Source organism: Protopterus annectens, chromosome 10.part0 (assembly GCF_019279795.1).
Source record: "Protopterus annectens isolate FY-2018-M chromosome 10.part0, PAN1.0, whole genome shotgun sequence".
Taxonomy (NCBI): domain Eukaryota; kingdom Metazoa; phylum Chordata; order Ceratodontiformes; family Protopteridae; genus Protopterus; species Protopterus annectens.
The window spans coordinates 531,328,386-531,355,081 of record NC_056744.1 but is presented as its reverse complement, the minus strand read 5'-3'; the positions used below and the strand labels follow the sequence as shown (position 1 = coordinate 531,355,081).

The window sequence follows — 26,696 nt, the reverse complement described above, 5'->3', positions numbered from 1 at the left end:
TTTACAGTTTTACTATGCCAATCCCCCTCATTGAAACAATTCTGAAAATAGGACAGTAACATCAACTTACTAACTTACAAATGAAATGATCATGCTGTGTGATGGTATCCCTGACCAATCAAATTGGCAAACTTCACTTTCCATTAATTTCCTCTGCAGGGGGTACTGGCAGCCCTCCCCATCTTATCTACCACCTAGGGGGAAAGTTAAGGGGGTACTAGCTTCACTTACAAATGGAATTAAATTTATGTGCTCACCATAACTATGCATCTGTGTTGTCCATTTTTATTCTTTCTCAATGTATGGGTTATGGATCTGACCTCAGATCCAACTCATTCGCATTCTACAGACTTTGGATCCAACTGTTGAGCTCCTCCATCTACCCACAATGCCCTAGTCCATCCCCAATACCTTATATCAAACTTGCTGCTTTAAAGGACTTAATATCTATAATAGTATAAGAGAAGAGAGCTAGAACCAGGGCTCAAATCTGTAACTACAGGTTTCAAAGGTCCATCAGGTCACTCCAGAAGATGACAGAAAGGGGAAGATGTGTAGGAAGTTGAGGAGGAATGAAAATGGACAACACCCATGCATATTTATGGTGAGTACATAATTTAAATATCTGATGTAGCCCTTTTCATTCTTCCTGAGAGTATGCGACACACTCCCTAGCTCAAGAATCTTCAGTGGCCCTCATGAAAGGGTATTCCGGAGAACTGCTGAACTGAAAGCAGCTCTGCTTCTGGAAATTATGTCCAATTTGTAATAAGTAATAAAGGTGGCAGCATTAGACCAGGTGGCTGCTGCACAAATACCATCAATGGAAGTATTAGACCAGAAGGCAGATGAGGTAGCCATGGATCTGGTTGAATAAGATGGTTTTGGTAAGGAGAGACCTTGTTGGAAATAAGTCTAGAAAATGCAATTAATTACCCATTTAGCCAATGCGGATTTAGAAATTGGAGAACCAAGCCGATATGAAAAAGAAACAAATAGCTGGTCCATTTTTCTGAAGTTTTTTGTTCTATGTAAATTGACATGTAATTGTCTATGTATATCTAATGGAGGTAGCATGTATTCACCTTTGTTTGAAAATTTTGGAAAAAAACACCGGCAAATGTGTGGTTTGATTTATGTTTGATTTAGAAGACACTTTTGGTAAAAAGGAAGGAATGGTTCATAAAGTAACCCTGTCTTTATCAAAAACAGTGCAAGGAGCCTTTGATGAAAAAAGCCTGGAGTTCAGAAATCATTTTTACAGAAGTGATAGCAACTAAAAATGCTGTTTTTCAGGGCAGGAACTTTAAGATGGTTTTTGCTGAAGGCTCGAAGGACTGTTGAGTTAAGCAGAGCTACTGTCAAGTCCCAGGGAGGTGACGGATCTTTCACTGGTGGTCCGAACAGGAAGGCACATTTTAGAAAAAAATCCTTACTTAGCTTGAAAATAACCAAACAAGAAGTATTGCCTCCTGAGTGAAAATATGATATGGCTACCAAATGTACTTTGATTGTGGAATAACTAGCCCCTTCTTTAAAAAGAGATGCTAAGAAGTCTGATGCAGAAGAAAAAGAGGCAGTAAAAGGATCATCATTATTATCTGAGGCCAAGACTGAAAATCTTTTCTATATGATTTTGTAGCTCCTCTTAGTAGAATCCTTCTGTGAGGACAAAAGAATGTCATGGACTGGGGAAGACAGCCAAGGCTTCTAGCTATCAATGAACTGGAAAAAACATGCATTTAGTCTGAGGGCTTGGATATTGAGATGTTTTATTTCTAAGGGATATGATAGAAGGTCTGCACTGGGTTTCAGTATCCAAGGAGGATAACGAAGATGAAAACAAAGGAAGGGGAACCAGACATGGTGAGGCCAGAAGGGGGCAATGAGGACAGCAGTGTTCTTCAACTTGCTGGCTTTCTGTAAGAACCTTGGAATTAGAGGTACTGGGGCATAATCATAAAGGAGAGCAGAGGGCCAAAAATGGACTAGGGTATCTCACAGTGACTGCCACTTTAGGGGAGATCAGGTTAAAGTACCTGCTGCATTTGTTGTTGTGGGGAGAGGCAAAATGATTGCATCAAGGTTGACCCCAGTGACAGAAAATTTCTTCCGCCTCTGACTGTTTGAGAGACTACTCATGAGGTATCAGAATGAACCTGCTGAGTTTGTCTGTAAGTACTTTAGATTTCCCCAGAATGTACATTGTTACTAGAAAGTGGTTGGAGGAGATGGCCCATTGCTACACTCTCACAGGGGGTAAGATCGAGTTTCACCTTATCTCTTGATATAATAGACTACAGACATGTTGTCAGTTTGAATTGCAATGGTTCCTAGAGGGAGAAGATCTTAAAATGCCTGCAATGTCAGAGGGACTGCTTCCATCTTCAGGACACTGATATGCGAATTGGTCTCTTGGAGAGACCATATACCTTGAACTGTATTTCTCAAAAAATGCCCCCCATCCCCAGTTGGGAGGCATTCATGGTTACTGTGGCTACCAGGAGAAACATGACAGAGGGGCAACCTATGAAAGTTTCATCCAAATGGATCCATCACTGAAGATTGTCTCTGCAAACCTGAGTAAGGCTGACTGGATAGGAAAGAGGCTTTCAAAGAACAGACCACTGAACAACTCGGGTCCACTGCAGAACACGCATATAGTAACATGCTAAGAGGACTAATACTATAAATGCTGTCCCAGAACCCATAGCCTGCAGAACCACTCTGGCAGGTAGAGTAGGATGAGAACTGATTAGCTGAACCTGAGACTTGATTATGGCCACACATTGTAGAGGCAGAGAAGCAGTCTGAGTTATAGTATTCAGATGAGCACCCATGAACTCCAGGCTCTGAAATGGTAACAGTTTTGATTTGGGCATGTTGCCTGTAATGCCTAGAAAATGCCACATTAGAAGCAAATAGTCCCAGGTCTGTTCTAGGAGATGCTTGGTTGAAGTGGTGAGCAGGCAGTCATCTAAGTATGGAAACACTCAGAATCCTTGCAGTCTCAAGTGAGTTGCAACTATAGCTCTCAACTGTCCAGATTTTCATAGAATGCTCAAATTTTTGCCTCATATTTTTGGTCTGGTCTTCATAAAATTTGTGGCAAATCAGTGAGTACAGAATTCACTAAATAATGGCAGGCATTTGAGTTTCAGACTTCATATCCTTCAGAAAATGCATGGTAACACAAGCATTTTATTCTAACAACTTTCTAAGTTTATAAGAGCAATATTTAAAATGTGCCCCTATTTGGGGGGGGGCTTTGCCTAGATATTTTGTGCTAAGAGGTTGAGAGCTATGGCTGCCACCACTGCCATACACTTGGCAAAAACTCTGGGGGCTGTAGTGCGTCCAATGGGCAGGGCTCTGAATTGATAATGACTACCTCCCAGCCAAAAGTGCAAGTGTCTTCTGGATTGTCTGCCTATTCTGATGTGATAGTATGCATCCTGAAGATTGATTTAACACATCCAATTGTCCTTGTGTAAAAGAGGTAGAATGGACTGAACCATGACCATTCGGAACTTTGACTTCCTCAAATATTGGTTCAGATTGCTTAGATCCAAAATTAGTCTCATGTCCCTTGTCTTTTTTGGCACTAAAAAGAATCTTGATTAAGTTCCAAATCCTCTCTGGTCTGGTGGGACCTCCTGGATGGACTCTTTTGTCTAACAGCTTTTGAATTTTTTAGCTGCAGCTTCTCTCTGACTGGGTGGAATGTTGGGAAGCTTTCTTGTTGTGTAAGAGGGTGTTTGGAAAAATGGTATAAAGTAACCTCTGGATATTACGTTAAGCACCCAATAATCTTTTATTACAGTAGCCCAAGTATCTGGGTGCAAGAACAAATGTCCTCTAACTGCCTCTAGAGACAAGCAGTCAGGCAGTCCTTTAAGAGTGCTGAAAAGGTCTATATGAAAAATAATCTTAGAAGCCCTGATTTTGCGGACCTCCTCTGCCATGAGGATGACATCTTTCATTTGAACTCCCTCCTCTTCCTCTGAGGGGTTTATCTCTGTGTGAATCCTAGAAAGATATTTGGGATTTCTGGAACCACATTTTCTTGCCTCCTCTTTGATTCCTTGAGAAGGATTGTTGAGGGGTAGAAAGGTGAATCTCTGTAGCAGACAGCATCTTTCCTTCCTGTTCACTGCGTGTAAACATTTCTTTCACAGACAGGCCAAACAAGGAAGTTCCATCAAAGGGGGCACTGATGAAAAAAGAAATGAAAGGCTCTGCAAAATCACATAGCCGCATCCAGACATGTCTCCTTATGACAATGCCAGAACTGGCAGCCCATGTGGTATCTTCTCTTGCATGTGAAATTAACCCCATGGATGCATTCGATACAGATAAAAGAGTGGCCAGCTGTGAGGATGATGTCTTATAATTATTTATTATTTTACATTTGTTAATCTGGGGTGTCTAACTGAGCTGATAAGGCCCTTTTTCAGCAGAGGCCCAGGGAGAAAAGCTCTACAAAGAAAAATTACAGATACATTTAGTTATTTAGACATGATCAGTATACACACAAATTACAAAAGACATGTTTTTACAGTGGTATGTGGCACATCAACACTTACAGTGGAGAGAACAAACAAAAAAATATTAATTTAAAAATAAAGGTAATTAATAGATTTGTGGTGTACAGCTGAAATTTGGAACATAGGTAGAATACATACATAGTACACAGGTACAGTACATACATTGTAGATTAGCCAGTGTTTGTGAGTAAGACTGAAAACTATTATCAAGTACTCTAGATTTAGTATGTAAAACATATCCCCTTTCACTAGCCTGGGGAGCAATCATGGCACTGCCAACTTTGCTTGAGATGTTGCCTGATGAGGTCTTTAAAGGAGGCTTTGGATGATGTGTTTTGAATGCAAGTGGGGACAGAGTTTCATTTTTAGCTACTGAACTACTATATAGCACATCTCAAAAACTATTGTAGCTGTTGGTGACTTCTAGTAGTAGTTTGCTTGATGATCTAAGAGGCCTTTTGGCTGAGTGATGTATTAGGTTTTTGAGGGCAGGACACTTATTGGGGAAGTAATAGATCGAATGACAGAGGCAGAGCTGATTGTAGGTTAGGAGGTTGGGCAGTTCAAGCCAGTGGAGCTGTCTCAAAGCAGTACAGTGATGAGTTCTATATGAGCAATTTGCAGCAAAGCAGGCAATTCTGTTATAGCAGGCTCCATTTTGCTTAGTTCAGTTTTGTTGAGATTAGTCAGAATGGGAGATGCATAGAGTAGGGTGGACAGAAGTTGGGAGCGAGCAATGGCTGATCTTGTGTTGTTGGTAAGAAATGGTTTGATACGGTAGAGTGATCCCAGTTTGGCATGTACTTTTTTAATAGTTGAGATGACTATCAAATTTTAGGTGGGAGACTATGATTATTCCCAATAGCTTAGCCTGTGCCACTGGAGTGATTGGAGTAGCATTTGTGGAGTAGATAGTGAACTGACTGTTATCAGTGTTTTTGTTAGAACTGGTTATAATCATAAGTTGAGTTTTCATTGGATTGAGGATAAATTGGGCTTTGGTAAGGTAGTTTTCAATGTCAGAGAATGCCAGCTGAGTTGTTTGCAGGAGGATGGGAATGTTTTGTGCAGCACAGATTAAGGTAGTTTCATCTGCATACTGAATGATAGATGCATGCTGTGTGGAGGTATGGAGGACATTTGTGAAGACTGTGAATAGTAGTGGTCCTAAGATAGAACCCTGTGGGACTCCTATAGTTATGGGCAGTTGAAGACAGAGAGAGAATTTTCCCATTTCACAGCTTGGTACCTGTCAGTTAAGTAGCTTTGGAACCAGGTAAGAGTGGAATTTGATAAGTGATATTGGTTTAGTTTGTTTAGCAGGATTTGGTGTGAGACTGTGTCAAATGCTTTGGACATATCCAAAAAAAAAGAGTTGACACCTGTAGGCCTTTATTTTTGAGACAGTTTACTGTGTCTGTGAAGCAAAGGAGGGCTGTTGTGGTACTATGGGCAGGTCTGAAACCATGCTGAGTAGGTGACAGGATGTTGCTGTCTAGGAGATAGTTTAGCATCTGGGTATGGATGCATTTTTCTAGGATTTTGGCCAGGGGGGAAGAGTAAAACAATGAGTCTGTAGTTATTAAGTTCAGTGGAGGTCCCACCTTTATGTATGGGTGTAACATAGGATATTTTCCAGAGTTTGTGCACATAGTTTTCAACAATTGATCTGTTTATGAGAGTGGAGACTGGGATAGCAATAGCATCTGCTGTGAGTTTCAAGAAATAACTGGGGAGTAGGTCGGCTGCTGTTGATGAGGTTTTTAGTTTGGAGAGCATGCTTTTGATTGAAGTGGTGGAAACTGTTTTGAGGGTAAAGCTTGTATTAGTGTTATTTGTGTTGGGGGATAGTGAGGAAGGAACTGTCCTGTGATACTAAGGATAGAATTGAGTTCGCAAAGTGGGAGTTAAATTGTGTTTCGATGGAAACTTTAGTGTCAGGGGTGGTTGGTTTGGGGGTAGCCTTTTGGGTGGATTTTAGTAGCTGGTTTACATTTTGCCAAAATTTTTGTGGGTTGTGTTGGTATTTAGTTTGTAATGTTGTGTTGTAGGATTTTTTTATCCAGCCTAATGCATATTTTTGCACAGTTGCGCAGTTCTTGGTACTTAGTTAGGCTTTGTGTTTATTTGCTTTTTTGACAGTAAAGCCAGGCAGTGTCTCTGGACTTGAGGATTTGTTTGGTTTCTTTACTGAGCCATGGGTTTGTAGAAGCTCTAACCTTGATTTTGCGCAATGGAGCGATAGTGTCTAGGTGTTGTAGAAATGCTTTGTTGAAATATGCTACAGCCTGGTCAAGTGTAAGGGTTTTTTAGGGGGGTCCAGTCACAGTTACAGAGTATAGTGTTGAGGACTTCAGGAGAGAATTTTTTTGTGTTTCTAGTGGATATATAGTTAGTGGTTTTGCATATGCTTGTTCTGCTACGCATAAAGTATACCATGTTGTGGTCACTTAAGGTGTTTGGAAGACTGCCTGTGTGAGGGTAGAATGTGGGGTTGTTAGTTAGGACCCAGTCAAGGATGGATTCCCTTTTAGATTTTTTATCACATCTAGTTGGAATTCTCCTCCAGAGACATGGACTCTGAGAGAGACTTTGAGAATTCCTTAATCAAATCTCTCTTTAACCTTGTAAAGTGCACTAGATAGTTCAAGGATCACAAGACAAAGGTTACTGATACAAATACACTTTTTCCAAATCAGTCCAATGCCCTAGATTCTATGTTAGAGAAGTGGACAGAGGAGATCTGTTCTGCAAGGCCCTACAACCATAACTTTAATAAGGACACCTTTGATCTAATGTGGTCTATCTTTTGTTGGGACTAAAATGTTGTCTGTTCTAATAAGGATTGGTTCAACAGAGTCTGCTTCCTTCCATGCCAAGCAAGAGTCTAGGTCAATAAGCTCATTTGCCCAGGGTGTCACTCAAGACATAGATGGTTCAAAGCCAAAAGCTTCCAGGAATACTGAATCCTCAGGGGATGGGTTGTCTGAAGACCAACCATCTTTTTGCATAAGGATTTCCAAAATGTCTCCAAAGGAGATGTCATCAGGTGGCAATCTGGGGGACCCTTCCCCTTCATCTAAGTCAATATCTTCTGTGAGGTATACCACAGAGAAATCTATGTGCTTTCATCTGTACCCTTAACTACTCTAACAGATTAGATTACAATCCTGTCCATCTACTAAGAGTTGCACAGATTCCTGAAAAGCCATCTCTCCTAAGAACAAGCCAGCAGTTTATGAACTTTTTCACTTAAACAAAAACAATGCTAAAACTAACAATGGAACTGCGGTGGTGGTGCTGCGGTAGCGTTGTCACCTCACAGTAAGACGCTGTCCTGTTCGATTCTCAGCTAAAGCGTCTTCTGTGTGGAGACATGCGTGAATGGGCGTACCTTCGTTGAAGGTTGTGCGTCAGGGCTGGCAACTCGGCACGTAAAAATCTACTGCCAATCATTAGCGGACCGGAGTTGTGGGGACCCCTAACCGGGAAAAGCCGAAAGACATAACAACAACAACAATGCTAAAACTAACACTTGTTCTACAGACCTAATACTATGCTACCAGAACAACTACACCAGATGATGAGACAGTCACCTAACACAAATCTCCCATTTCTGGAATAAGCTACCCTTTAATATCAAGCAAAGTAGTTCCCTAGTTCCCTATAAAAACAGTCTAGATGAATAAATCGGTGATCTCAACATTTCACCTGGGATATGTGCAAAAAATCTACCTGATGAGCAACACTGGTAGTCACCCACTATTATTGATCCAAAACAACAAATAAGTCACAAAAATAGCAAGAAAAGTGAGCACAAGCAGAGCTGGGGATCACAATGATATAAAAATGCTGTTCTTTTTCCACAAGCCGCTGTAGTACAATGAAAACTTTTATTAAGCAAGATACACACAATCAGATAAGCGCTTTCATCTCTGCTGATTCAGAGAGTTCCTCAGACAAAGAAATCAGGATAAAACAACTCTTTAAATACTAAATTATAGCTTATGCAATTAAACCAACACCCCTAATTAATGTTAAAACACACCCACCACACTCAGTTCATAGTAAATCGTAAAACCTTCACAAATCTGTGAATTACTAAAAATTATGTAAAAACCTGTATATAATAATAAAACTAGTATCAAAAAGTATGTATATATAATATACATATATAATATATACAGTATATATAATATAATAAATACAATAAATACAATATGATAAATGTGGAAACAGTGTAAGCATAATCTCATGTAAAGCACACAATAAATAAAATTAATCTAATGAGAATGCATTATCTAAGCCTGGCCACTGTGTGGCATTAGTTCTCAGTTCATAGTAAAGCATAAAACCTTCACAAATCTGTGAATTACTAAAAACTATGTAAAAACCTATATATAATAATAAAACTAGTATCAAAAAGAATATATATATATATATATAATGTATATATAATAAATACAATATAATATAATAAATGTAGAAGCAGTATTAGCATAATCTCATGTAAGGCACACAATAAATACAATTCATCTTTCTAATGCAGTAAATTTTAGAAAACAGGACAATGAGAATGCATCATTTAAGCATGGCCACTGTGTGACATTAGTTCTCAGTTGCCATAAAGCCTCATGTTTTTCCAAAATTAATGCTCATAGACCACCTCTTATGTCTGGGGTAAGTGTCTCAATGATAATAAATTTAAAACCATGGTCAACATGTTCCATACAATGTTTTGTCAATGCATTCTTTACATATTTGATTTTTTTTATGTCCCTGAGATGTTCATAAATGCAGTTCCTAAATTTTCTTTCCATCTTGCCTATATAAAAACAAGGACAATTGAAGCAGAATGCACAGTATACCACTCTCTCAGTGTTGCATGAACATATCTGATTCAAACTCAGTTTTATATTGTTAATGTTAAAATTACATCATTTTTTGTATATATGGACAATAATTGCAACTACAACACTTACTCAACTTCCCACTTTCATGTCCCTTTGTTTTAGTCTCTAAAATAGATTTTAGGCATTTGTCCTTTCTATAAACTATACAAGATTTTTCGCCGACTAGTTCCCTTATGTCCTTGTTGTTTACAATAACCAACCAATTTTTGGCCAGTATATCAGCTATGTTCCTACCTGAGCTGTTGAATGTAGTAACAAATGCAGTGTTAAAATTACTTGGTTCCTTACGCTCCACAGTTTGCTAATTCAGTGTAGTAGAACATTGTCTATTTTCTAAATAATTTTCCAAGATATTATCCACACTACAGTTCCCTGCCTTTTTATTCAAAATAGGCAAAAAATACCCTCTTTCACGCTTGTTGATTACTTTCAACATAACCTCATTTACAAGACTGAATGGATAGCCCCTACAAATAAACATGTCTTTCGGCTTGTCACATTCATCTGAAAAACTGTTAAAGAAGGTGACCACATGTGCAGCCTTACAAACTGCCCTTTAACCACAGCTTATTTTGTTTGTGAGGGTGGGAACTATCATAGTGCAAATAGCTATTGAGAACGTAGATTTCCTAAAAATTTCTGATTTGAATATTTTCTGTTCCCTGTCTTTCATCAGTCTAATATCCAAATATGAAATTTCATCAAGGCCAATGGAGTGGGTAAATCTCAAGAAACTTGTTGAGTTGTTCACATAATCTAAACACTCAGGAATTATTTCAGAAGGACCTGTCCAAAAAATAAAAATATTGTCTAAAAACCGCAAGTAGCATTTGCAAAATGAAAAGTAAGGCGAATTTATTAAAAATCTCTTTTCCCATTGGAGCATTACCACATTTGCATATAGACGCCCCACATGCTGAACCCATCGACACACCTTCCAATTGTAGGTAAAATTCTTTGTTGAATAGAATAAAATTATTATATAGCACAGTCTCTATCAGTTGTTCATAAACATTAACTTTACCTTCAGCTATTTAAATTTAAATAAATAAATTAAATAAATAAACTCGACAAGTTTCTTGAGATTTAGCCACTCAATTGGCCTTGATGAAATTTCATATTTGGATATTAGACTGATGTAAGACAGGGAACAGAAAATATTCAAATCAGAAATTTTTAGGAAATCTGCGTTCTCAAATAGTTACTTGCACTATGATAGTTCCCACCCTCACAAACAAAAAATTGCTGTGGTTAAAGGGCAGTTTGTAAGGGCTGCATGTATGGTCACCTTCTTTAACAGTTTTTTAGATGAATGTGACAAGCTGAAAGACATGTTTATTTGTAGGAGCTATCCATTCAGTCATGTAAATGAGGTTATGCTGGAAGTAATCAACAAGCGTGAAAGTGGGTATTTTTTGCCTATTTTGAATCAAAATTCGGGGGACTGTAGTGTGGATAACATATTGGAAAATTATTAGGAAAATACACAATGTTCTAATACACTGAATTAGCAAAGTGTGGAGCATAAGGAACCAAGTAATTTTAACACTGCATTTGTTACTACATTCAACAGCTCGAGTAGGAACATAGCTGATATACTGGCCAAAAATTGGTTGGTTATTGTAAACAACAAGGACATAAGGGAACTAGTCGGTGAAACACTTTGTATAGTTTATAGAAAGGACAAATGCCTAAAATCTATTTTAGAGACTAAAACAAAGGGACATGAAAGTGGGAAGTTGAGTAAGTGTGGTAGTTGCAATTATTGTCCATATATACAAAAAAGATGTAATTTTAACATTAGCAATATAAAACTGAGTTTGAATCAGAAATGTTCATGTAACACTGAGAGAGTGGTATACTGTGCATTCTGCTTAACGTGTCCTTGTTTTTATATAGGCAAGGTGGAAAGAAAATTTAAGAACTGCATTTATGAACATCTCAGGGACATAAAAAACAAATATGTAAAGAATGCATTGGTAAAACATTGTATAGAACATGTTGACCATAGTTTTAAATTTATTATCATTGAGGCACTTACCCCAGACATAAGAGGTGGTCTATGGACATTGTTGTTGTTGTTGTTTGTCTTTCGGCTTTTCCCGGTAAGGGGTCGCCACAGCGGAACTCCGGTCCGCTAATGATTGGCAGTAGATTTTTACGAAACGCCGAGGTACCAGCTCGATGCTCAACCTTCAACGAAGGCACGCCCATTTATGCACGCATGTCTTTTGAATGCTACCCAACCGCGGGGAGGACATGCAGACACCACACAGAAGGCACTCCCAAGCCCAGCCAAGAATCGAATGGGAGAACCTCTTGCTGTGAGGTAACAACGCTACTGCCGTACCACCGCAGCATACAGGTGGGCCATGGATATTAATTTTGGAAAAACATGAGGCTTTATGGCAACTGAGAACTACTGCCACACAGTGGCCAGGCTAAAATGATGCATTCTCATTGACCTGTTTTCCAAAACGTAAGGCATTAGAAAGATGAATTTTATTTATTGTGTGCTTTACATGAGATTATGCTAATACTGCTTCCACATTTATTATATTGTATTTATTATATTATATATATATATATATATATATATATATATATATATACTTTTTGATACTAGTTTTATTATTATATATGTTTTTATATAGTTTTCAATAATTCACAGATTTTTGAATGTTTTATGCTTTACTATGAACTAAGAACTAATGCCATACAGTGGCCAGGCTTAGATAATGCATTCTCATTGTCCTGTTTTCTAAAACGTAAGGCATTAGAAAGATTAATTTTATTTATTGTGTGCTTTACATGAGATTATGCTAATACTGTTTCCACATTTATCATATTGTATTTATTATATTACATATAGATACTTTTTGATACTAGTTTTATTATTATATACAGGTTTTTAGATAGTTTTTAGTAATTCACAGATTTGTAAAGGTTTTATGCTTTACTATGAACTGAGGGTGCTGGTTGGCGTGTTTTAACATTAATTAGGGGCACTGGTTTAGTTGCATAAGCTGTAATTTAATATTTAAAGAGTTGTTTTATCCTTATTTCTTTGTCTGAATAAGTCTCTGAATCAGCAGAGACAGAAGCGTTTATGTGATTGCGTGTATCCTGCTTAAAAAGAAGTTATGTACTCACCATGACGTTCTATGTATGTAGTCCATCTCGCCGAACATTATTACATGTGGGTTCGGAGCCAATCCTCGGCTGCTTACAAAGCCTGAAAACTTCTGATTGGCTCGTGGCTAATAGGTATCCCATGATGCATGCGCACATTCCCCAGATCTTGTTTGCTACTAGTCTACCAGAATCAGACATGAAAAGGAACAAAGGTCCGGAAGAATAAACTGTAATAAAAGGAACCCTTGTGGCAAAAACCACTGTAGAAAAGGACAAACTGTATCCAGATCCTCCAGGAAGGGGGCTGGTGGGTTGGTTTGTAATAATGTTCGGCGAGATGGACTACATACATGGAACGTTCTGGTGAGTACATAACTTCTTTATGTTATGTAGTCCTATCTCGCCTCCATTATTACGTGTGGGACAGCGTCCCTAGCATCTTGAATGGGTGGCTCACTGGAAAATACTCCTGAGTACCATGGAACCAAACGAGACTCTACCCCTGGAAGTTAAATCCAATTTATAATGGGAAATGAAGGTATGAGGGGTAGCCCATGTTGCTGCTGCACAAATACTATCAATAAGTGTCCTGGCCTGGAAAGCAGCAGAAGTAGAAAGGACCTGGTAGAATGCGCTTTGACTTTAAAGGGTAACTCCTTTCCTTGAGAACTGTAAATAAAGGAAATACAACTAGACAGCCAGTTCAACAGTGTGACCTTGGAAACTGGCAAGCCCATTCTTGCCTCAGCAAAAGAAATGAACAGCTGTTCTGATTTTCTAAATCCTTTGGTCCTGTGGATACAGAAACACAGTTGCCTATGCACATCCAATTGGCGGAATGTATACTCTGCTTTATTGGAGGGATTAGGGAAGAACACTGGCAATTCAATTGTTTGGTTTAAGTGAAATTGAGAACAGACTTTAGGAATAAAGGAAGGATTGGTCTGGAGAGAAACCCTGTCTTTGTGAAAAATTAAATATGGAGGTTTAACAGACAGAGCCTGTAATTCAGAAACGCACCTGTCTGAGGTTATTGCTACCAGAAAAAGAGTCTTCCAAGACAGATATTTCAACTGACAACTATGGGCTGGTTCAAAGGGTAGCAGAGTAAGTCTAGACAGAACTAGATTCAGGTCCCAAGGAGGAACGGTGTCTTGCACAGGAGGTCTTAACATCATGGAACACTTAAGAAAGGATTTGCACAGTTTGTGAGACATAAGACTGGAATCATTAATCCCCACATGAAAATTAGATATTGCTGCTAGTTGAATTCTGAGTGTAGCAGCTGCTGAACCCTGGTGAAAGAGTTCAGAAAGAAACTCTAGAACAATAGTAATGGGTGCTGTAAATGGATCAACTTCTCTATTGTGTGCCCACATGGAAAATCTCTTCCATTTACTATGACACAATTTTCTGGTCGAAGGCTTGTGAGAAGAGGTAATAATATGAGTTACAGCTGGAGACAAATCATGAAGCCTGACTAGTGATGGAACTGGAGCAGTCATGCTGTCAGTTTGAGAGTGTGGAGACTGGGGTGAAGAGAACCTGACATGTGTGTCAGGAGGTCTGGCACTGGGTCCAGAGTCCATGGGCAGTCCAACAGGTGAGGCCCGAGAAAAGGGAACCAAATCTGATGAGGCCAGTAAGGGGTGATGAGGATCATCTTGCTTCCCAACAGCATTACTTTCTGTATGACCTGGGGATGAGTGGAAAAGGAGGAAAAGCATAAAGGAGTCCTGGGGGCTAATCGTGGACAAGTGCATCTCTTGGAGACTCCCCCAAAGGAGGATGAGAGAGAAAAAGGTGCTGCATTTGGTGTTGATGGGACTGGCAAAGAGGTCACAGCAGGGTTGTCCCCACTTGTGAAAGATCATACTGGCTATTTTCTGGTTCAAGGACCATTCGTGAGGTAACAATATTGCCCTGCTTAGCTTGTCCGCTATTACGTTGGAAGTCCCCGGGATGTGCATTGCAATGAGAAAGTGTTGGGAAGAAATTTCCCAATCCCAAACTCGCATGACCTCTCGACATAAGGGATATGATCTGGTCCCCCCTTGTTTGTTTAGATACCAGACAACCGACATGTTGTCGGTCTGGATAGCTATCGTCCCTAGAGGGAGAAAGTTGTGAAGTGCTTGCAAAGCTAGAAGCACCACCCTCATCTCTAGGACACTGATATGCAGATGGGCCTCCTGCTCTTGCCATGTGCCTTGGACAGTCCCGCCCAGATAATGTCCCCCCCACCCTATCTGAGAGGCATCCGTGGTCACAGTGGCAATGGGTTGGTGCAGTACAAAGGGAGTCCCTGCGGTAAGATGACCTGGTTGAATCCACCAGCGTAGGTCCTTTTTGCAAGAATCTGTAATCAGGATCTGATGATGTAGAGGCAACTGTTGAAACGACCGCTGGGATGACAGGAGCCACTGGAGTATTCTCATATGTAGTCTTGCTAAAGGTACCAAGGTTATGGTTGATGCCATAGTTCCAAGAAGCTGCAACACCACCTTCACTTTGACTCTTTGAAGGGGAAGTATCCTGTAAATTTGTTGCACAAGATTCTGTATTCTGTCTGTAGGTAGTCTGGCTGTCATCTCAACCGTGTCTATGTTTGCTCCTATAAAAGTTATAGACTGAGTGGGCAAAATAGAGGATTTTTCCCAGTTTATTGAGATTTCCAACTGGGAACAGAGCTTGATTGTGGAATCTCTCGACTGAATTAGGCGATGCCTGGTGGTGGCAGTCAGGAGCCAATCGTCCAGGTATGGAAAGACTTGGATTCCCTGACGCTGCAAATGAGCTGTTACCACTGCCATGCACTTGGTGAACACCCAGGGGGCTGTGGTGAGACCAAAGGGCAGTGCCCGAAACTGGTAATGATTGGCTCTCAGCTGGAAGCGTAGGTAGCTGCTTGATGCTTTGTCCATCATTATGTGGTAGTAGGCATCCTGGAGATCTATTGAGCACATCCAGCTGTCTCTCCCCAACAAAGGGAGTATGGATTGTAAAGTGACCATTTGGAACATGGACTTCTTTACATGGTCGTTTAACCTGCTGAGTTCTAGGATGGGTCTCCAGTCCCCTGTTCTTTTTGGAACTAAAAAGATCCTAGAGTATGTTCCGAATCCTGCCTGGTCTGTTGAGTCCCTTTGGATGGCTCTTTTTAATAGCAGCTTTTCTATCTCTATAGCCGCTTGATCCCTGTGATTGGGTGGTACATCTGGGATCCTTTTGGGAGGGCGTGGTGGGTGGGAAAAGGGTTCATAGGTTGGTACTAGGCTATCAGCCCTAGGGCCTATACAAGCCTAGCCATAACAATTCCCTGGCTATTTCTTCCCACATTATTTACTTTCCTGGACCCCTGTCTAGCAGGGTGACTGACGTGATCCCTGGGGTGAATTTCCTTTCTCCCATCCAATCGTCAAGGTTCCTCTTGAAGAGGTCCAAAGAGGCACTCTGCTTGACATGTATGGGCAATCTATTCCAGAGTCTGGGGAGTCTCTGGGTCAGGAACCTATCCCTCCAGCATGTTTTCTTTATTGTGATGACAAGGTTTAGATCCCTAGGGCGTGTAGCTCTGAGGGATTGGGATTTCTTTAAGTGTAGCATGTCCAACAGCTCTGGGTTTAACATGGCCTTGTATGTTAAGCAGAGATCGCCTCTGAGTAGACGATATGCGACAGAGTATAGCTGGAGTTTTTTAAGGCGGTCAGCGTAGGGCATCTGCTTTAGGCCTGTGATTCTTTTAGTGAGGTATTTCTGAGGCCTTTCCAGTTGTTGCAGATGTCTTGAGAGGTACATACCAAATGGGGCATTGTATTCTATAATGGGTCTAATGAGGGATGAGTACAGTGGGACAATAACCTCCTTTTTTCTGGATGAAAAGCCCTTTGTGATGAGGTTTGCCACATAGAAGGATTTCCTGACTGTTGTGGCGATGTGGTTATCGAAGGTGAGACCACTGTCCACCTGTGTCCCTAAGTCTCTTATCACACTTTCTGTGTTTAGTGTACTGCCACCTATATGGTAATTCATGGATACATGTTTTTTCCCAAAGGGGATAACAATACATTTCGTGGCATTGAGCTTGAGCCCATGGCTCTGGCACCAAGCATCTGTTTCTGTAAGGCCCTTTTGTAGAGTATCCACATCATTTGGGGATTCAATAATGGCTCCCAGTTTGCAGTCATCTGCAAACTTTGTTAGCCAGATTCCCTTAGTGTTGACCTGTACTTCAGAGAAGTAGATGCCAAACAAGAGCGGCCCCAGGACTGAACCCTGAGGTACTCCACTTGTCACTTGTCTGGAGCTGGATTTGAAGTCGGCTACTTTTACAGTGTGGGTTCTATTAGTAAGCCATTTAGTAACCCATTGGGTGACATAGGGATTAATGCCCAACTTAGTAAGTTTATCTATGATTCCAGAGTGGGGGATGGTGTCAAAGGCCTTGGCAAGGTCTAGATAGGCTGTGTGGACCACCTTACCCTTGTCCATGGCTCTGGAGACTGATTCAAAGAAGTCAATCAGGTTCAGGAGACAAGATCGGCCCTTCACAAACCCAAATTGGGTGGGGTCCAGTGTTTGAAGGTTGCCAATGTCTTTGTTTATAAGTTCCATGATAATACGCTCTATGGCCTTGCAGATAAGGCTTGTCAGACTGATGGGACGGTAGTTTCCGGGATCCAAGGTGGATCCCCCCTTGTGGATTGGGATAACTGTAGCTGTGCGCCACTCAGTGGGCATGAAACCTGAGGTGAGGCTATGATTAAACATGACACTTAGGTGAGGTGCCAGTTCATATTGTAGTTCACGTAGTACACAGCCTGGGATGTCATCTGGTCCCATGGATGCTGTATTCTTGGCTTTAGAGAGTGCGTTTTGTACCTGTGTGGCCGTTATTACTGGAATTTGGCAATCTTCCGGTATTGAGATGGGCCATTTAGGGGGTGAGAGGGGGGTGAAGTTGGCACTGCATCGATCTGCCAGGATATTGGCAATATCCTTCGGATCAGTATATTTAATGCCATTCTGTTTTAGCTCAGAGCAGATCTGAGCACTGCCATTTAGATTCTTGACATAGTTATAGAATGCTTTGTGGTTGCCTTTGGAATCTTTGGCCATTTTATTTTCATAACTAGCTTTGGAGGATTTTATGAGGCATCTCAGTTTCTTACTGAGGCTAGTAAGGGAGTTTTTTGCATCCTGGGATTTTCCTCTTTTCTGCAAAAGTTTCTTCCTTTTGTTGTAAAGTTTGTTTATGGCAGGGGACCACCAGATTGGCTTCCTTTTTTTGGATGAGAGCATTTTGGTTCTATTTGGGATGGCACGATTCATGCATGAGTGGATGTGCTCATACAGTGCCTTAGTGTAGGATTCAGCAGTTGAACTTTCAGTTCCAGTCTGCATGGGTGTCATGAAGTTTGTCACTTCTGACTTGAGTAGCATGAAGTTGGCTTTGGAGAAGTTTTTTGTGGTGGTTTCTTTACTGGGGGGTGGGGGTGGGATGTGGATGTTAAGGGTGATTAGCTTATGGTCAGACCTGACTATCGAGGAGGTGACCATAGGTAAGGAGCATTGATTTCCCATGTTGGTAATGACCAGGTCTAGGATATTGGAGCCCCTGGTGGGACTATGGATTAGTTGATCCAGGGCATTGGAATTTATGAATTCCAAGAACCGTTGCGCAAAGGTGTTGGGACATGAGTAGTTTTCCCAGTTAATGTCAGGGTAGTTAAAATCACCCAGTATTAGGGTGTTTGGTTCTATCTTAATATTTTCCAGTATGTTTAGAAAGGTGTAGTGAGAATCTTGGGGTATGGTGGGGGATCTGTAGCAAGCTACAATTTGGATTGCAGTCTTACCTAGTGTTAGTTGCACTTGGAGAATTTCAGACACATTGTGTTGGCCAACTAGCCTGGTGGTGTGAATATCCTTGGTGAATATTGACACTCCTCCACCTTTAGTGTTTCGGTCCTGGTTTGGTGGCCGAAAAGTGTGGTAAGAGTTGTAGCCTGGTATTGCAGGGGTGCTCTCTGGAGCCTTGAACCAGGTCTCAGTTACTGCACAGATATCGATGTTCTCCATTTTTAGGAGTGCCTCGAGAGAGTGCATTTTGAGGTTTAGACTTCTAGCATTGAGTAGCATTACCTTCAGATTTTGCATGCTTGTACCTGTTACGGTGGTGGTTTTGTCCTTTGAAGTTTGCCTAAAAAGGCACTATAGGGGTGGCAAGAGCCTTAGCCAGTAACCTGAATCCCAGGGGCAACAGGTGCAGACCATCTCTGGCAAAGCATCGTGGTCTGTCAGTCATGTCATCCCAGGCAGACAGATACTGGATCCCCTTTGAATGACACCATAAGCTTAGCCAATTGTTGAAGTCAATCATTTTATCCTTATATTGTGGTATCATTCTGGGCGAAGGCAGGATGCTACTCAGGGCTAGGGTCATACCTGCCTGGGCCACATGATCCGAGAGCTCTTCCATGTCTCTTTTCATGTAGTCCAGGGAGGTGCGTCTCAAGTCATTCACTCCAACATGGACAATGACAGAGTCATATTTGTACTTGTTGTGGAGTGACTTGAATGCATGCGTTATGTGGCGGATCCTGGCACCCGACAGGCAGCTGACTGTAATTTTCTCCTTATTCAACCTGGTGAGAGGGACATCAGTGTGCCGGACTATAGAGTCACCTATGACTAAAGTGTTAGGTACATTGTTTTGCCTTAGGGGCTGTTGCTGGGTGGCACACTGGTGTTGTGAACTATGTGACACATTGGTTGTGATTGGTGTTTGTTTGCATTTCAGCTTCAGAGGTCTTTGTTGCTTGGGCAGGGTATAGAGTAACCTCTGGTAATAATGTCTTGTACCCACTTGTCTCGAGTGAGATTTAGCCAGGCTTCTGGATACAAGGACAGGCGACCCCCGACCGGCTCCAGAGACGTACAGTCGGGTTCCACATCAGGAACGCTGATAGGGACGGTCACGAAAGAAATCGTGACCTCCCTGAATTTGTGGGCCTCCCCTGCCTCTAGGGCGACGTCTACCATTATTTCCTCCTCCCTGCCTCTGAAGGAGGAATCACCCTGTGTGTCCTGGAAAGCTCTCTGTGATTTCTTGAACCACATTTTGCTGCTCATCTGACCTTTAGGGTAATGTCTAGAAGGAACGGTAAAACGGACTCCCACGGCAGAGAAAGTCTTTCCTTCCTGCTCACACCTGGTGAGGGTATCTTTCTCCTTGGGTCCAAAAAGAGAGGATCCATCCATGGTAGCATTGGTGAATGTAGACTTAAAAGGCTCAGCAAAGTTGCATAGACGCATCCAGGAATGTCTCCTTAATGAGACTCCTGAACCCACTTCCCTACTCACACCATCAGCTGCATATCAGATCAGCCGCATGGAGGAGTTAACAATAGATGTGAGGGTAGCCAACTGAGCCGACACTGTAGATGGGACTGCTTCAGTCGAGGTACCCTTAAGAGTATCTCCTAACTTCTTTAGGAGATGTCTCTGAAGTCTCATAAAATGTGATAGTTCAGCGATCGGAGTGTAAAAGCCGCTGAAGAGAAGATACGCTTCCCGTACCTATCCATCGTTCAGGATTCCTTATTAGGTGGATGGATAGAAGAAGAAGTCTCTGCTAGCTCCTTCTTAGTGGCCGCCACCACCATCATGGCATCAACAGGTAAATCCTTAGATAAAAACTCTTTGTCCTTAGGGGTGGAGAGAAATTTATTCGGAGTTCAGCGATCGGAGTGTAAAAGCCGCTGAAGAGAAGATACGCTTCCCGTACCTATCCATCTTTCGGGATTCCTTATTAGGTGGATGGATAGAAGAAGAAGTCTCTGCTAGCTCCTTCTTAGTGGCCGCTGCCACCATCATGGCATCAACAGGTAAATCCCTAGATAAAAACTCTTTGTCCTTAGGGGTGGAGAGAAATTTATTCGGCCTCCTGGGGACCGGTTCCACAGCATCGTGAGTCTGCCATGCCTTCTGACTCATGAGATATAGCAATTCATCAAATGGAGGAGACGCCCATGAAGCTGAGGGTTGAGACCCAAAAGCCTTCAGGTACACTGACTCCTCATCGGAAGGGGTAACAGTGGGCCAGCTGCCTCGCTGCCTGAGGATCTCCAAAATGTCTGCAAAGGAGACATCTTCAGAGGATGACTTAGGGGACCCCTCCGACTCATCGAGGTCAGTGTCAGATGTGACAGACTCATCAGGGGAGTCTATATGTTTCCTCTTACATGATCTCTTCCGAGGGGGCTCCTCAGTGGGGTCTTCTGGGGAGGTCTTGGAAGATCGCGGGTCACCCAAACAGGAGCCCTGAGGCTGTGAGTCTCTACCATCCCTGGGGAGAGAGGATGCTGAGACAGTAGTCGGCGCTTGAGGGAGTATAGCATCGGTACTCCTATGTGGTATGGATGAACTATCCAACGTGCTCCTCATCTTCATGAACCGATTCCTCCGGCTCCAAACAACGCCCCGGCTCTGAGGAGAGCGTAGGCGCCGATGGCTCCAAAAGAATTGGCACCGAGAATGATGTAGGGTCCGAGCTCACTCAGGCTGATGCACCAAGAGGAACACTCAGCACCGAAGAGGTTCAGTTCCAAGTGTCCCCCTTGGGCCCGACCGAAGAGCTTCGGACCCTAGACACTTCGGACAGGGCCAACAGTGTCGGAGTGGTGCTCAGCTCCGAGACAACCACCTGGGGTGCTGGAGCCGAGGACACCACTGTAGTCGGTACTGACAGCATCGGCTCCAAAGGTGTTCAGAGCCGATACAAATTTTGGCAAGGTCAATGACTTAAGGAGTCTGAGCACCACTCTCTCGATGTCTTCTTCAGAAAAGCTCCTGGAGGATCTTGAGGACAGTGTTGGAGACCTCGCTCTCTGTAATATAGGTGATTTTAAAGTAGGGGAGACCAGTGAAATGTGTATAGACCGGCTCCGAAGAGAACTGCTAGTGATCAGCATCGAAGCACTGGGTGCTGACACTGCAATGTCTGTGTCCAGAATCTCGATCGGCTCCGAGGACAGTGGAGCCGAAGAGACAGAGGCCATCTCTGATTTAGTTAACTTCTGTGAATGTTCATGGACAGAAGTTGAGGCTGGAGAAGGCCTTTTGGAGGTCTTGCCCTTATCTTTACTGGAAAAATGCGACCTGGCAGAGGAGGACGAACTGGCTAGGTCTTCCTCGAAAGAAGGTTTTAACAAGCCTTTTAAAATCAACTTATTCTTCCATTCCTGGAGTACTCTAGGACTAGAGGAATGGCAAAAAAGACAAGTCTCTTGAAGATGTATGGCCCCTAAACAGTACATACAGACACTATGTCCATCAGTGATGGACATTTTTTTGACAGCATTTAATACACTTTTTAAATCCCGACTGTTTATGCTCTTTATGTTCTTTCGACATAATGGCAGTCTCAATAGGCGATTGAAGAGAAAAACAACACACTTACTCAACAAGAGAGGAACTAGATCCTCTAACTTAAACAGATCTAGCCCTGTTTTTCACAACACACAACCGAGGGAAGTTTTACTAGGTTCTCTAACTTAAACGACCTAGTGAAAAGGAAAGGGGAACAGACTAATACCTCTAAGTGAAACGGTTTAGTCAAACGCACACACTCACGGGAACACACACAAAAACGGCCAACAGGCCCAAAATTTTATAGCAGAAAAAAAAAATCAAGACTGGTTAAATTGACACAATCGGTTATCACAATAAGGCTAACAACAATAAGAAAAGCACTTCACATGAAGTCAAAAACTTCTAACAAGCAGAATAATAAAGAATTAAATCACTTAAGCATGGCCAACCAAAAGAAGCTTCCGACTGAAGACGTGGCAAACGAGATCTGGAGAATGTGCACATGCATCATGGGATACCTGTTAGCCACGAGCCAGTCAGAAGTTTTCAGGCTTTCTAAGCAGCCGAGTCGGAGCCGAGTATCAGCTCTGAACCCACATGTAATAATGGAGGCGAGATAGGACTACATAACATTAAAAGTTTTCATTGTACTACAGCGGCTTGTGGAAAAAGAACAGATTTTTTACATCGTCGTGATCCTCAGCACTCCTTGTGCTCACTTTTCTTACTCACTATTATTGGATGATATGACTGAGACTATTAATGGTCTCCTTGGCCTTAAGAACCTATGAACCCAGAATCTGCAGCCATGCCTTTCAGTGACAAACAATGTTATCTTTTCAAGTAGTGCTATTTGTTTCAGAAGGTAGCTATAATAAAACAAAGTCAAAATATGTTAGTTCTCCAAACCTTTAAGGGCAGGGAGGCTCCCAGTGACACAGAAGGTTGTAGCATTGTTGTCTGTGTGTGTAATTACCTGAAATTATTGAGTGTAGGTCAAGTCAACAGTTATCTAGTCGACTACGCAGTTGAAATACAGGAATGCGAGATCGACAATCGCTGGGTAGAGGAATATTCCCTTTCCCCAGGGATTCTGCAATCTTGGAGTTAATGTGTGTGTGTATATATATATATATATATATATATATATGTATATAAATAAAAATGTAAATGTTTGTTTGTTCAAAATCTTAAATCTCTGAAAGTGCTTCACCGATTGCTTTGAAATTTTCACACAATGTTCCATTCGAATACGCGCATGTTTTTATATACCTACTATTATATAGATGTCACATGTTGCATTCGAATACGCGCGTGTTTTTATATACCTACTATGGATTCTATATATTTGTATACAAATATGCAATTTTATATGTTTTTGTTATAACTTTCTTACTTCTTTTTCAGTGCAATCGATTTGCTTTAGTTCATCCAAATAATGCCTCACAGAAGATCAAACTTAGGTCGTCGTACTCGCGGAGCGGAAGCAGTGTGATGAGTAATTGCAAATCAAATTGAGGAAGAATGGGCATCAGGGAACGAGCGAAACAAAGAATGGCTCAAATACGTGCCGAGGAAGCAGCAGAGCGACGTGCAGCCAGACTTGAGGGTGCACGGCTGTGAGCACGGCGATCGCGTTCTGCAGCTTCAGATCTGCTTCGTTCTCCTCGATCGACACCATCGGATGAAATAAATGCTTGCCTGAAATACTCTACTTTGTGGCGACACATAAAGATGTTAAAATTAACTACAAATATGCATGTCCAGCTGCAAAATGATTGATCAGCTGAGATATTCTCACATCAATTGCTGGAAATTGGGAACAGAAAGGTGCCGGTTGATCTGAGCTCAGGACGAATTTCATTGCCTCATAAATTCTGCAATTTAGTGACGTCAAAAGAAGAATTGGTTGAAAAAGTATTTCCCAATATTCAAACCAATTATAAGAATCACGATTGGCTGACTGAACGAGCTATTCTTGCGGCCAAGAACAAAGACGTCTACGAACTTAACAATATTATTCAGTCTAACATTCAAAGCGAGGCAGTCACATACATGTCCGTCGACACTGTTGGGAAGCAGATGAAGCGGTTAATTATCCAACAGAATTTTTGAATTCACTCGATCTGCCAGGGATGCCACTGCACGTGCTGCAATTAAAAATCAGCGTGCCAATTATCATGTTGCGAAATATCAACCAGCCAAAGCTTTGCAACAGCACGCGGCTTGCAGTAAAAAAATTAATGAGCAATGTCATAGAAGCAACAATCTTGACAGGACCTTTCAAAGGTGAAGATGTCCTCATTCCTTGCATTCCTATGATTCCAACGGATATGCCATTTCAATTTAAGAGATTGCAATTCCCACTTTGATTGGCATTTGCAATCACCATCAACAAAGCTCAGGGCCAATCTTTAGAATTGTGCGGTTTAGATCTGCACACAGATTGCTTCTCACAGGGACAATTATATGTTGCATGTTCTAGAGTCGGCAAACCAGACAATCTCTATATCTGCACAGACAATGGAACAACAAAAAATATTGTATACCCACAAGCATTGTGAAATTAAACATATTAGAAACGTGCGCTTTCTCTTTTCTTTCTTTTCCATTTAACCAGACTGAGCCACAGCAACGTGTGGCCGGGTACAGCTAGTATATATATATATATATATATATATATATATATATATATATATATATATATATATATATATACATATATATGTATATATACACATATATATATATATATATATATATATATATATATATATATATATATATTATTATTAGCAGGGGGTGTGGGTGGCATACACCAAACATTTGAATCAGTCTAATCCCAGCTCACTTTCCCTATTAGTGGGTGAACAATCCAACGTTTAGTGAATTCTGCTTCACAAAGACAGGAAGAGCCATAATCAAAGGATCAAAAAGTGATGTTGCTATGAACACTTGGGTGCCATAAGCCAGTTACCCCTGTAGTAACCTTTTCTGACACCTCCTGCCTAAAACCCAAAAAGCCAGAAGGATCATGAGGCCCCAGTTTCATGGTCTGTACTTATGTCGAAAATCAAGATCAAGCAAGCTTTTGCCCTTCTACTCCACAGGAGGTTTCTGTCCTTCCTGAGCTCACCTTAGTACACCTGCATCATTACTCTTTGCGAGGTGTAGTACTCCAGTCAAACTTCCCACCTGACACTGTTCCTGGAGTGGGTTGCGCCCAGATTCCAGGGCGCCTGGACCCAGAAACGAGAGCCTGGTAGGGTTCACCCCACCACCACCTCACCAGGCCTTCCTGCAAAAAACAATATATATATTTTTTTAAGTCTGAAACTGCATGTGCCAAGGCTGTCTCAGTGCATGCATAATATGATGTTGACTTCTGTTTTTTTCAACCATATGTAGTCGATGTTTTTGCAGTCATCTATGGGTGTTTTATATATAAAGAGAGAGACACACACACATATTTGTTTGTATAAGGTAACACCTCAATCAATGTCAACAGCACGAAAGTCAACTGCAGAAGGCTGACAGTTGTGCAAGCTCGACAATCCCCACATCAGGGAATATTCCATTTCCCCGGAGAATGTAAGATCTTAGATTTAGTATAGATAATTAGCAAGGGGGTGTGGAGGATGCAGAGGGATGACAAGTATTTCAGAATGTAACTATAAATACTTAAAGCAATGGAAATTCAGAAGCCATGTAGATGAAACATTTGATGCCCTTAAGGGGTCACTTGCAGATATCCCATTGGCCTCCATTAAGGAAATTTAAGGTATCACACATTGAAAACTCTAGCGTGGCTGGTATTTTCTTGTAGGTTTTTACTGAATAGTTTGCCTGTGTGACCTTTTTACCCTTTGGTTTGGATGCTGAGATATTTTACAGACACCTTAATGTTTATGGGCACCAGCTGAGTGTAAAGACTATATTTCTGAACTACAGCCAAACATTCCACTTGTGTTGTGCTGATGAGGTTAGTAAAATGGCTGAAACATGCATGTCCACAGCTATTGGGGTTTGTCTTTACTGGCATGAATGTAACCATAAAGAGTTTAAAAAGTAATGGACATTCAGAAGGCATAAAGTAGAAATACCTGATGTTCTTAAGGTGCCATCTGCATATATCCTGTGGCCTCCATTAGAGAAGGTTTAAGATATCACACAGTGGAAACTCTTGCTTGGCTAGTTTTTTTTTGTGTTTTTAATGAATGGTTTGTCTGTATGTGAACATGTTACACTTGTTTTATATATATTAATACATACTTTTTTGCATTGTACTCAAGTATTCAAAACAGCTAAACTAAAACTATGACACAAGACAGCCATGCCGATTGTAGTTGTTAATTACATAAATAGCACAGCATACCCACATTTTTTTAATAAAAAATTGAAAAACTGTAATAAATACTGTAATAACTCGCAGAAATAAAACGCAAACTAAGAAGTGGTATCCATTTACCTGCATTTCCTGTGCTGTACCATAGCATATCAGCTTTACTTATTACATTATCTATCATTGTCATTTCAACCATTCTTACCTGCATGAGGTATCCTCTGACAGTAAAGCTGATAATTTACACTGAGCTTTTCCACAGCAATTTTAGGGTACTTTGAAGCTAACTCATCAAAGGACATGCTTTTATAGTCTGAAATAAGGGAAAAAAAACAAAGCTAGTTGCAGTGTAACAAAATTCCCACTTCTTAAATACCTTACATA

At 41.3% G+C, this 26,696-nt stretch overlaps 1 protein-coding gene across 1 annotated transcript in view; it reads right to left on the bottom strand.

Annotated features, from left to right (window-relative positions):
• The window catches only part of RGSL1 (regulator of G protein signaling like 1), a 1,267,980-nt gene that overhangs the window by 1,007,646 nt on the left and 233,638 nt on the right, over positions 1–26,696 (bottom strand). Inside the window, exon 7 of the mRNA XM_044086788.1 lies at positions 26,518–26,625. Coding sequence (XP_043942723.1) covers positions 26,518–26,625 — 108 coding nt within the window. The remainder of the gene's footprint in view (positions 1–26,517; positions 26,626–26,696) is intronic.